The 13,476-nt window shown below is 40.4% G+C and overlaps 1 protein-coding gene across 1 annotated transcript; it reads right to left on the reverse strand.

The window, feature by feature from the left end:
• Positions 1-5,003: 5,003 nt before the first annotated feature.
• LOC133637258 (RING finger protein 208-like) lies at positions 5,004-7,530 on the reverse strand. The gene is made up of 2 exons (XM_062030476.1): positions 6,716-7,530; positions 5,004-5,380 (listed from the first exon to the last, which is right to left on the reverse strand). The coding sequence occupies exons 1-2, from the start codon at positions 7,063-7,065 to the stop codon at positions 5,311-5,313; spliced, it is 420 nt and encodes a 139-aa protein (XP_061886460.1). The 5' UTR covers positions 7,066-7,530; the 3' UTR covers positions 5,004-5,310.
• Between the last annotated feature and the right edge of the window lie 5,946 nt (positions 7,531-13,476).

Here is a 13,476-nt window from a genome sequence, read left to right on the forward strand (position 1 = left end):
AGTCATAAAAAACAAACCAAACAAATATTCTGTTGATCAATCCTGTGACGTTTTTGATACAATCGACTACAAATTGTCTGAAAAGTTTGCAGTACTTGTAAGTAACACATGATTTAGTGACACATTATAAAGAAATGGAGAGTTATTAGGCAAGTAGGAATGTACAATTAACTTTTTTTAAATTAATTAATTCATATCAGATATTTTTATTCCGTTAGAACAGGGGTGTCCAAACTTTTTCCACCAAGAGCCCTCATTTATTGCTGTGAATGTTTCCGGACATGACCATGATAAATTAATTTGTCATCAATTACACCGTCAATTCGCTACTTATTTATACATTTGTCTTCACTGACGGCCATAATGCAAGTACTTGTCATGAAACACATGCAAAGACATTTAAAAGGTGTGTTATTGTTTGTGCTATGGTGCCATCTTTTGGACGAGTCCGCTCTGCAGGTGCAGCTGTGTGAATGCCTACAACTCTTTCCTGCTGTTTAAAGCTTTCAACCGGAAGCAGAAGTGCCATGCAAGCTTTAAACCGGGAGTAGAAGTGTGCCGTTCTGTTCTCTAATCATCCATAGCGTTCTACTCGTATGGATTCTTCATTCATCGCTCCCGGCAACGTTTGTAAGTTTTACAATATAATTAAAACCATTTTTACTAAAGCGTCCCATGTGATGTCTGTCTGTTTTCATGCATATTTGTACGTGCTATTGTAATGTAATCAAGCGAGCGTTGTTAGCATTAGCTAATTTGCTAACATGTTTACGAGTGTCTGTGTTAGTATTATTAACTTACAATGGCATTCTTTTTGTATTGTTTCACTTTCACAAATTTCTCAGTAAATTCACCAAACAGTCACTGTGGAGTTATTGAGTCTGTTTGGAGAGCTAGCTTGCGCAGCTAGTGGGTCCATGACAATGACTTCTGTTTTGTTGGATCAGCCGTTTTACTGCCGTGTTACAGACACCGTTGGGAAGCAAGGAAGGTATGTAAATAAACATTTACAGAATCTTTGTGTGTAAATAACTCATTTCACAACCTATTAACAGTATCTGTGACTATAGTCCGGTGCAGCTAATATATAGAAATGTTGTTTTTTTGTTTTGTTTTTAGTTTTTTACAGACAGGATGCTATTTCACATGAATATTCATGAGTTTTTTAAAGCATGCCGTATAAAGAATATACAGCAGAGTGAAATAAAATTAGTTTAATCGTCATCTTGAAAAAAATCAACTTCATACACGCATAGAGACAGAAAAAAGTTAACAGCTGACATTAAAAAAATTAAGAGTGAACATTTAATACACATGAGGGTTTATTAACCGTGATGCACAACTGATATTACTATAAGCATGACTTTTTCCTGTGCAAAAGAAATAGAATATTCCTCAATGGAGACAAAAGTGCATGAATCAAGGCGGTCCACACTTTAGTCCCCTTTATTGTTCTATGGTTTTAAACATACTTGGGCGACAGAGAGTGTGTTACTTTATGACGTTTACACTTACAAAGCTGACAGGCTGCTGAGGCAGTGGTTGTTACGTAACCAAATTTCCAGGGAAATCCTTTCTAAAGAACGTTTACCAACTTGCTGGTTTGTCTAAGTCAGCAATGCGGACACTTTTATGTCACTTCCTGCAACAAAGGGCAGGAATTGAAAGAACTCTGTTGATTCAAGTCCATTTTTGGACTTTTCCGCACCACATTTTTCCACCATAATTCCAGATGTGTTTGCTGACACCACTGGTTTGAACGCCATCAAGTGGCAGAAAGTAATTCCTCGTAAAAGACCAGTTACGACTGCTGTCGAGCAAGACAAGCTAAACGCTTCTAACCTTAAAGCCGTCAAACCCAAACAACGTGTAGGAAATACTGTTCAGGCTTGAGAGGGTGAATACCAGCAAAAGGTACCTAAAGAGAAATGAATTGGCAGATAAGATGGCAAAGCAGACACTGATACTAGAGCAGCTCAGAGAAGTTCCTCAGTAAGACCGAGGAAAAATCATTAATTCAAGGAAATATTTTGAAAGAGTGGCACTCGCATTGGGACATGAGTACAACAGGAAGACACTTGTATGCAATACAGAACCCAGTAGAAGCAGGAAAAAGTGTAAGGGGGAGCGGAGCACAAAAGAGAAAGGAATCGTATTAGATTAGGACACACTAGACTGAAGAAGACGTTGCACTTTATAAACAACAGGATTATATGACAGCTGCAGTGAGGTGGAGTCAATCATTCATTGTGGAGAAAGGAGAAAACTAAGAGGAAGTTGGAAGACATGGACAGAAGGTTACTCTTAAAGTGGTACTTAGCAGCAACCAGGAAAAACAAGTGTTTGCTAAACTTGATAAACAACGCAAGGACATGAAATTATTGTCCAAAACCATTAAGGAAGTGAGGAAGGGTAATATACAAAAAAACTACTGCCGCTTCCAAAGAAGAAATGGTTGTTTTTCTACAAAACAAATGTCGACAAAATTAGGAGAATGTTGTTAAACGTATCTACTAAGAAATTCCATATTCTCAAATCCAGATTACAAGCGGTAGAAGATGGATGGATGTACAGATCATGTAAACCATTTTTTCCCCTGAATTTTTATTTTTGAAGTAAAACTCACTAATGAAGACAAAAGCCATGACAAATTCCCACATTCTGAACAACTACCAATTTCAATCAAAGACAAATTAAAAATGTTTTCCATTTTTATTTTCATGTTTAATTTTCTTGATCTCAATTTTGTCTTTTTAATAATTAAGACTTTTTATCTCATAATTTCGATTTTCTAATCTCATAATTTCGATTGTATTCTCACAAAAATTACTTTTTTTCTCATAACCTTGATGTTAGATCTCATGTTCACTTTATCTCATAATTTTGACTTTTTATCTCATAACTTCGACTTTTTATCTCATAATTTGACTTACCTATCTCATAATTTCGATTTTTTTTTTTACTCAGAATTTCTATTTTTTGTTTCATATTTATGATTATTAATTATTTCCCATTTTTTTACAATCATAATTTCGACTTTCTTATCTACTAATTTACATTTTTTGATCTGAGTAATAAAACTTCTTATTTCCTAATTTACATTTTCCATTGAAGCATTGTTGTTGGCGGGAAAAGACTTCCGTGATGAGTTCTGGGAAAAAGCCCGCATCTTCCGGCTTGTATTTAAACCACGCCTCCTGGGTCGGCTTCTTTAGTCTGTCTGACGCTGATTGGTCCATTCACTTCCGTGTGCAGTTTCGTAAAAAATATTTACACGTATTTGTTTTACTTTCGTTTTAGCTCACAGACTCTGCATTCCCCATTGTGTGCTTATGAGTCCCATAGATTATTTCTGAAGAACTGCACTCAACCAAACAACGTCATGGAATTTGTTTAGTAATGTTTGTCGCTGCCTGATTCACCCAGCTGCCCGATCCGTTTGCACATGCGCAAACCTAACAACTTCCCACCTTTGAGTCGTCAACAAATGTAAGAAAAATGACGTTTGACGTCACCAGCAGTGGAAGCTAACATAAAATGGGAAGCTTTAAATTTAAATAATAAACGATGTAAATTAATAACTTTTAATTTTGATGTGTGGTCGTAGAGTATTTCAGGACATCAGTTGATACAATATTTTGGCGAACGCGAACTGTTGTTTAATGTTTAGTACAATCCCAAATAAAAGGATAATACTTGTACTAGTTTGCCTTCAATTGTTAGTAAACACACTTTTACAGTCACTCCCTTTTTAGAGGACACAATTGTGTACTCTAGTCCCACTTTGTGCCGCTTGCTGGCAGACAGCAAGTACTGCAGTCTCATGTTGCGACTAGTCCAAAAAAGTACGCTTTAATATCACGATTATTGAGTCAAAAACAAAATGGTAATCATTTAAAATGTTGTAAATGTCCACGTTCCAAATAATGTCTGCCCAAACCCAGGCTAAAAAAAACGTATTTTTTACTGTGCATATTACATTTAAGTGTTTTTAATGACGCTCTGCTTTTATACGGTATGGGGCGGTATGGCTCGGTTGGTAGAGTGGCCGTGCCAGCAACTTGAGGGTTGCAGGTTCGATCCCTGCTTCCGCCATCCTAGTCACTGCCGTTGTGTCCTTGAGCAAGACACTTTACCCACCTGCTCCCAGTGCCACCCACACTGGTTTGAATGTAACTTAGATATTGGGTTTCACTATGTAAAAGCGCTTTGAGTCACTAGAGAAAAGCGCTATATAAATATATTTCACTTCACTTATTCCGTGATTATGTTAGTTTTTACGATTATTCTATTCTGTTTGCCTTCTTGTGTGCTTTAATGCATCCGTAAAAACTTTGTGTGCGAATTGATAAAAATCATATCATATAAACTTGCCGAATGACATAAGGAGCTCGAAATTCCCAGCTCACGTGAACTTATCCAATGCGTGTGTGCGCGTGCGTGTAATATGTTAATTTAATGTAGTCTTTATGTGCTGTAATATAACTCTTATTAAAACACAGGTGATAAATGAAAGACGATAACATATTATTACTATCATAATTAATCACCCGATGGCAAACAAGGTGATCAATATGTCTCTTTAAAATTATATATATATATATATATATATATATATATATATATATATATATATATATATATATATATATATATATAATCTGTTTTGAATCACGTTTATGTATTTCTTCCATTCCTGCGGCATTTTTACACCTGATTGTTGCAAATAAATGCAAAGTGTTCACAATATAGTAAATAAACAAACACACATCATTTAACCCTCAATATTAATTTGGGATAGTTTGCAATAAACAATTCCAATGCTTCTAAAGGTTATTGATGTATTTATTGATGTCATCTATTGAACAAATCATTCACATGCTGAATATTTCTTTTAATGAATAATATTGATTATAAATGGTGTGCATTTGTACTTCTTTAAAGGTTAAGAAGATGAATGAAGATGTGCAACAAGTTTTTTTTTACATTTATTTCATGCTGTTAAGAAATCGGTATAAACAAAATCACATTTATTTAATGCCATAATTGATCCATTTTTTAACAAAGGATTGATTTCACATGAGAAAAGAACAAAACAGAGAGATGTAACTTTGAACAATAAATATAAAACATAAATAACATTCACATTGTAGCTTTCACAGTCAAAATCTTCACCTTGCAGTAAGACTGAAGAAACCAAGAACATTTGGAATTTTGTACATTTTTACAGTGAAAGTTCTTGCAGAACTATTGACAAACGTGGTGGACGTGACAAGAAGAACACCAGCAGTGGATCCACTTAAGCAAACGTTAAGTCAGCGAGACACAGCGGAACATTCTTTGGAACGTCCACTTCACCTCTGGGGACTTGGACTCCACTCTGAAGAAGACAGAACATTGTACTGCTGGTCCAAGACACACATCTCTACACATGTTCTGTAGATGTCCTACATATGTTTTAGAGATCCTCTACAGGTGTTCTATAGGTGTACTATAGTTGTTCTACACGTGTCTAGGGATGTGCTACAGGTGTACTGTAAATGTTCTACACATGTGCTAGAGACGTTCTACAGATATGCTGTAGAAATCCTACACTTGTGCTAGAGGTGTTCTACAGATATTCTGTAGAAATCCTACACTTGTGCTAGAGGTGTTCTAGCTGGTGTTTTACGTGTTCTACAGATGTAGGATATTTTACATGTTTTACAGGTGTTCTGCACGTGTTCTACAGATGTTTGTACTGCACATGTTTTACATATGTTGTGTAGATATTCTACAGTTGTTTTTCATGTGTTCTACAGTTCTGCAGTTGTACTACAAGTGTAGTTTTACATGTGTACTAAACTTGTACCACATGTGTCCTACATGTGTACTACACTTGTACTACGTGTCCTACACTTGTACTACACTTGTACTATGTTTGTCCTACATGTGTACTACACTTGTACTACATGTGTACTACACTTGTACTACGTGTGTCCTACATGTGTACTAAACTTGTACTACGTGTCCATGTGTACTACACTTGTACTACGTGTGTCCTACATGTGTACTACACTTGTACTACATGTGTACTACATGTGTACTACACTTGTACTACATGTGTACTACACTTGTACTACATGTGTACTACACTTGTACTACGTGTCCTACATGTGTACTACACTTGTACTACGTGTGCCCTACATGTGTCCTACACTTGTACTACATGTGTACTACTTGCATACTACACTTGTACTACGTGTGTCCTACATGTGTACTACGGGTACTACACTTGTGCTACGTGTTTTACACGTGTGCTACACTTGTACAGATGTACTTTAGATGTTCCACAGTTGTTTTACAGGTGTTCTTTAGATTTTCTAAAGGTTTTCTACAGATGTTCCACATTGTTCTACATGTATCCTACAGATGTTCTGCATATGTTTAAGAGGTTTTCTACAGATGTTCTACATTGTGCAGAAATTCTACAGGTTTTTCTACAGGTGTTCTTTAGATGTTGTACATGTGTTCTACAGTTGTTCCACCGTTCTACAGGTGTCCTACAGATGTTCTTTAGATGTTCTACAGATGTTCTTCAGATGTTCTACATGTGTTGTACAGATGTACTTTATGTTCCACATGTGTTCTACAGATGTACTTTATGTTCTACATGTGTTCCACAGATGTTCTGCATACAGATGTACTTTAGATGTTCTGCATGTGTTCTACTTACAAGTTGGGCTGGATGAGATGATGGTCCTTCTGCTTCCTCCACGTCATTTTCTTCTTCTCATTCTCCTTCTCCTGATGCTGCTGCTCTCTGTCCGTAATCATGTCCCATATGTGGGTGTTGACCCACAATGCACCTGGCAGGGTGAGGCTGGCCCTGGCACAGGTGATCCAGCGGCAGAGCGGGCAGCAGATGGTCCTGATCACACCTTCCAGGTGGGAGAGTTTCTCCAGACAAGGAGCACAGAAGGTGTGGCTGCAGTGGAGCATGCGTGGAACCCGCTGCTGGTGACAATACTGATGGCAACAAATCACACACTCCAGATCTTCTTCTGTGCTGCTGCCAGACATCATCAGCGGCTTCTTCTACTGCACAAATATGTGCACACATCAACTACAAGGCAGAGCTTTTCCAGGTGTGTGGGAGAGTGTGTGTGAGACAGAGTGTGTGTGAGACAGAGTGTGTGTGAGACAGAGTGTGTGTGAGACAGAGTGTGCCCGATGTTAAATAGTGTCGCTGAGCCTCTTCCAGAGAAGTGTGCTGAGATAAGAGTTATTGGGAAGTTGGAGGCGTGCTCAGCTCAGGTGTGTGTCTTCAAGACTAAACAAAAAGTTTGTGAAACTTTGACCTCCCACGTGCTGCAGCTGTAATCTCCTTAATGATCTTATTGATTACATCACTCAATCAGTCATGTCTAATATGTTGTCATTTCTAATCATTTACCTTAAACTACACTTTTTATTTGGCAATGTGTCAATCATTCACACTCCTTATGTGAGACCACATTCTAACTCCTTATGTGAGACCACATTCACACTCCTTATGAGACCACATTCTAACTCCTTATGTGAGACCACATTCTAACTCCTTATGTGAGACCACATTCACACTCCTTATGAGACCACATTCTAACTCCTTATGTGAGACCACATTCACACTCCTTATGTGAGACCACATTCTAACTCCTTATGTGAGACCACATTCTAACTCCTTATGTGAGACCACATTCACACTCCTTATGAGACCACATTCTAACTCCTTATGTGAGACCACATTCTAACTCCTTATGTGAGACCACATTCTAACTCCTTATGTGAGACCACATTCACACTCCTTATGTGAGACCACAACATGCATTCTAACTCCTTATGTGAGACCACATTCTAACTCCTTATGTGAGACCACATACACACTCCTTATGTGAGACCACATTCACACTCCTTATGTGAGACCACATTCACACTCCTTATGTGAGACCACATTCACACTCCTTATGTGACCACATTCACACTCCTTATGTGAGACCACAACATGCATTCTAACTCCTTCTGTGAGACCACAACATGCATTCTAACTCCTTATGTGAGACCACATTCTAACTCCTTATGAGAGACCACATTCTAACTCCTTATGTGAGACCACATTCACACTCCTTATATGAGACCACAACATGCATTCTAACTCCTTATGTGAGACCACATTCTAACTCATTATGTGAGACCACATTCTAACTCCTTATGTGAGACCACATTCTAACTCCTTATGTGAGACCACATTCTAACTCCTTATGTGAGACCACATTCTAACTCCTTATGAGAGACCACATTCTAACTCCTTATGTGAGACCACATCCACACTCCTTATGTGAGACCACAACATGCATTCTAACTCCTTATGTGAGACCACATTCTAACTCCTTATGAGAGACCACATTCTAACTCCTTATGAGAGACCACATTCTAAATCCTTATGTGAGACCACATTCACACTCCTTATGTGAGACCACAACATGCATTCTAACTCCTTATGTGAGACCACATTCTAACTCCTTATGAGAGACCACATTCTAACTCCTTATGTGAGACCACATTCTAATTCCTTATGTGAGACCACATTCTAACTCCTTATGAGAGACCACATTCTAACTCCTTATGTGAGACCACATTCTAACTCCTTATGTGAGACCCCATTCACACTCCTTATGTGAGACCACAACATGCATTCTAACTCATTATGTGAGACCACATTCTAACTCCTTATGTGAGACCACATTCTAACTCCTTAAGTGAGACCACATTCTAACTCCTTATGTGAGACCACATTCACACTCCTTATGTGAGACCACATTCTAACTCCTTATGTGAGACCACATCCACACTCCTTATGTGAGACCACAACATGCATTCTAACTCCTTATGTGAGACCACATTCTAACTCATTATGTGAGACCACATTCACACTCCTTATGTGAGACCACATTCACACTCCTTATGTGAGACCACATTCACACTCCTTATGTGAGACCACATTCACACTCCTTATGTGATACCACAACATGCATTCTAACTCCTTATGTGAGACCACATTCTAACTCCTTATGTGAGACCACATTCACACTCCTTATGTGAGACCACATTCACACTCCTTATGTGAGACCACAACATGCATTCTAACTCCTTGTGTGAGACCACATTCTAACTCCTTATGAGAGACCACATTCTAACTCCTTATGAGAGACCACATTCTAACTCCTTATGTGAGACCACATTCTAACTCCTTATGTGAGAACAGAATCACACTCCTTATGTGAGACCACAACATGCATTCTAACTCCTTATGTGAGACCACATTCTAACTCCTTATGAGAGACCACATTCACACTCCTTATGTGAGACCACATTCACACTCCTTATGTGAGACCACATTCACACTCCTTATGTGAGACCACAACATGCATTCTAACTCCTTATGTGAGACCACATTCTAACTCCTTATGAGAGACCACATTCTAACTCCTTATGAGAGACCACATTCTAAATCCTTATGTGAGACCACATTCACACTCCTTATGTGAGACCACAACATGCATTCTAACTCCTTATGTGAGACCACATTCTAACTCCTTATGAGAGACCACATTCTAACTCCTTATGTGAGACCACATTCTAATTCCTTATGTGAGACCACATTCTAACTCCTTATGAGAGACCACATTCTAACTCCATATGTGAGACCACATTCTAACTCCTTATGTGAGACCCCATTCACACTCCTTATGTGAGACCACAACATGCATTCTAACTCCTTGTGTGAGACCACATTCTAACTCCTTATGAGAGACCACATTCTAACTCCTTATGTGAGACCACATTCACACTCCTTATGTGAGACCACATTCACACTCCTTATGTGAGACCACATTCTAACTCCTTATGTGAGACCACATCCACACTCCTTATGTGAGACCACAACATGCATTCTAACTCCTTATGTGAGACCACATTCTAACTCATTATGTGAGACCACATTCACACTCCTTATGTGAGACCACATTCACACTCCTTATGTGAGACCACATTCACACTCCTTATGTGAGACCACATTCACACTCCTTATGTGATACCACAACTTGCATTCTAACTCCTTATGTGAGACCACATTCTAACTCCTTATGTGAGACCACATTCACACTCCTTATGTGAGACCACATTCACACTCCTTATGTGAGACCACAACATGCATTCTAACTCCTTGTGTGAGACCACATTCTAACTCCTTATGAGAGACCACATTCTAACTCCTTATGAGAGACCACATTCTAACTCCTTATGTGAGACCACATTCTAACTCCTTATGTGAGAACAGAATCACACTCCTTATGTGAGACCACAACATGCATTCTAACTCCTTATGTGAGACCACATTCTAACTCCTTATGAGAGACCACATTCACACTCCTTATGTGAGACCACATTCACACTCCTTATGTGAGACCACAACATGCATTCTAACTCCTTATGTGAGACCACATTCTAACTCCTTATGAGAGACCACATTCTAACTCCTTATGAGAGACCACATTCTAACTCCTTATGTGAGACCACAACATGCATTCTAACTCCTTATGTGAGACCACAACATGCATTCTAACTCCTTATGTGAGACCACATTCTAACTCCTTATGTGAGACCACATTCACACTCCTTATGTGAGACCACAACATGCATTCTAACTCCTTGTGTGAGACCACATTCTAACTCCTTATGTGAGACCACATTCACACTCCTTATGTGAGACCACAACATGCATTCTAACTCCTTATGTGAGACCACATTCTAACTCCTTATGTGAGACCACATTCTAACTCCTTATGTGAGACCACATTCTAATTCCTTATGTGAGACCAAATTCTAACTCCTTATGAGAGACCACATTCTAACTCCTTATGAGAGACCACATTCTAACTCCTTATGTGAGACCACATTCACACTCCTTATGTGAGACCACATTCTAACTCCTTATGTGAGACCACAACATGCATTCTAACTCCTTATGTGAGACCACATTCACACTCCTTATGTGAGACCACAACATGCATTCTAACTCCTAACATACAGCTAGTAGGAGGTGGCTAACAGGAGTACACTATTGGGCCCCAAAAGACCTCCGAGAAACTTCCAAAATCCACCAACAATACTCTATTTATATGTCGTGACCTGAATATTAACCAAGCATTAGCGATCTTGTTATAAGTGCTATCGTCGAGGAACTACTTCTAGCCGTGCCGTGATCACAGAGAGCTAGCTAGCTTATGTGACATAAAGCTTTCGAACAAAACATCCAAAAAATGCCAACAATCTGAATCTGAATATTAACCAATTATTAGCGACATTGTTATAATGAGTGCTAACGCAGAGGAACTACTTTTAGCCACGCTGTGACCACAGAGAGCTAAAGCCCTCCAAAACATGCAAAAAAACTCCAACAATCTCGTGACCTGAATATTAACCAACTATTAGCAATATAGTTATAAGTGCTAAATGTCGAGGAACTAATTTTAGCCGTGCTGCGATCACAGAGAGCTATCTAGCCTATGCGCCATAAAATGTTTACATGTTGTGACCTGAATATAAACCAAGTATAAGCAACATTGTTATTATAAGCGCTAACACAGAGGAACTACTTTTAGCCGTGCTGTGACCACAGAGCGCTAATCAACTAATTCGACATCAAGTCCTCTGAAAGCACTTCCCAAAACTGCCAACAATACTCCATTTACATGTGGTGACCTAATATTAACCAAGTATTAGCGATATTGTGATTATAAACCTCCTCCCTTAAGGAGCTTGTGTGTTCCAATGATCCTAGGAGCTATGTTGTCCTGGGCTTCTGTGCCCCTGGTAGGATCTCCTATGACAAACAGATCCTAGGTATGGGACCAGACAAAGAGCAGCTAAAAGACTTCTATAAATAGATAGTATCCAGGACCAAAGTTTCCATCGCCCGGATGCGGGTCACAGGGGTCTCCCTCTGGAGCCAGGCCTGGAGGTGGGGTGAGCGCCTGGTGGCCTGGCCTGCCCCCATGGAGCCCGTCAAGGCACAACCCGAAGAGGCAACGTGGGTGCCCGCTGCAATGGGCTCACCACCCATAGGAGGGGCCATAGAAGTTTGGTGCTCTGTAAGATGGGCAGCAGTTGAAGGCAGGGCACTTGGCGGTCCGATCCTCGGCTCCAGAAGTTAGCTCTCGGGACACGGAGCGTCACCTCATCGGGGGAAAAGGAGCCTCAGCTTTTGCGGTTTGAGCCAGATCTAGTCGGTCTCACAACCGAGACGGCACAACAAAGGCTCTGGAACCAGTCTTCTCGAGAGGGGAAGGACTCTCTTCCACTCTGGCGTTGCCAACAGTGAGAGGCGACGGGCGGGGGTGACAATACTTGTCACCTTGGGCTCAGAGTCTGTACGTTAGAGTTTAACCCGGTGGACCAGGGGGCAGCTTCACTCCGCCTACGGGTGTGGGGACAAGTCCTGACTGTTGTTTGTGCTTACACACCAAACAGTGGTTCAGAGTACCACCCTTTCTGGAGTTCTTAGAGGGAGTACTGGAGAGTGCTCCCTCGGGTTACCTTGTTCTCCTGGGGGACTTCATCGCTCACGACAGTGAGACCTGGAGAGGCGTGTTTGGGAGAATCGGTCACCCTGATCTGAACCAGAGTGGTGTCTTGTAACTGGACTTTTGTGCTAGTCAAAGATTATCTATACCAAACACCATGTTCAAACATAAGGCTGTGGGGCTACCATGGTCGACAAGACTCTACAGCGTTGCGTGGACAACGAGAGAGGTGCCTTTGGATGTTGGCAGACTTGGGTGGTGGTTCCTCTATTTGAAAAGGGGAACCAGACGGTGTGTTTAAACTATCGTGGTATCACGTTCCTCAGCTTTCCTGTTAAGGTCAATTCAGGTTTACTGGAGAAGAGGCTACGCCAGATAGTCGAACCTCGGATTCAGGAGGAGCAGTGTGGTTTTCGTCCTGGTTGTGGAACTGTGGACTGACTCTATACTCTCGACAGGATCTTTGAGGGTGCATGGGAGTTTGTCCAACCGTCTACATGTGTTTTGTGGACTAAGAGAAATTTGGCGGTCCGCTCCCTGTATGATCAGTGTCAGAGCTTGGTCCGCATTACTGGCAGTAAGTCTGACCCGTTTCCAGGAAGTGTTGGACTCCGCCAGCGCTGCCCTTTGTCAGCGATTTTGTTTACAACTTTTTTGGACATAATTTCTAGGTGCTGTCAGGCCGTTGAGGGGATCCGGTTTGGTGGCTGCAGGATTAGGTCTTGATGGCTTCATCTGGCCAGAAGTTAAGCTCTCACTGGATTGGTTCGCAGGTGAGTGTGAAGCCATTGGGATGAGAATCAGCTCCTCCATATCCGGGTCCACGGTTCTCACCCGGAAAAGGGTGGAGTGTCATCTCCGGGTTGGGGATGAG

The sequence above is a fragment of the Entelurus aequoreus genome, linkage group LG01 (assembly GCF_033978785.1).
Source record: "Entelurus aequoreus isolate RoL-2023_Sb linkage group LG01, RoL_Eaeq_v1.1, whole genome shotgun sequence".
NCBI classification, from domain to species: Eukaryota; Metazoa; Chordata; class Actinopteri; order Syngnathiformes; family Syngnathidae; genus Entelurus; species Entelurus aequoreus.

Bases quoted from the DNA above. Each gene is read 5' to 3' on its own strand.
- LOC133637258 (XM_062030476.1), bottom strand. From the start codon at position 7,065: ATGATGTCTGGCAGCAGCACAGAAGAAGATCTGGAGTGTGTGATTTGT. The intron at 5,381-6,715 runs GTAAGTAGAACA...TGTCTTCTTCAG, and splicing joins CATCTCATCCAGCCCAACTT to AGTGGAGTCCAAGTCCCCAG.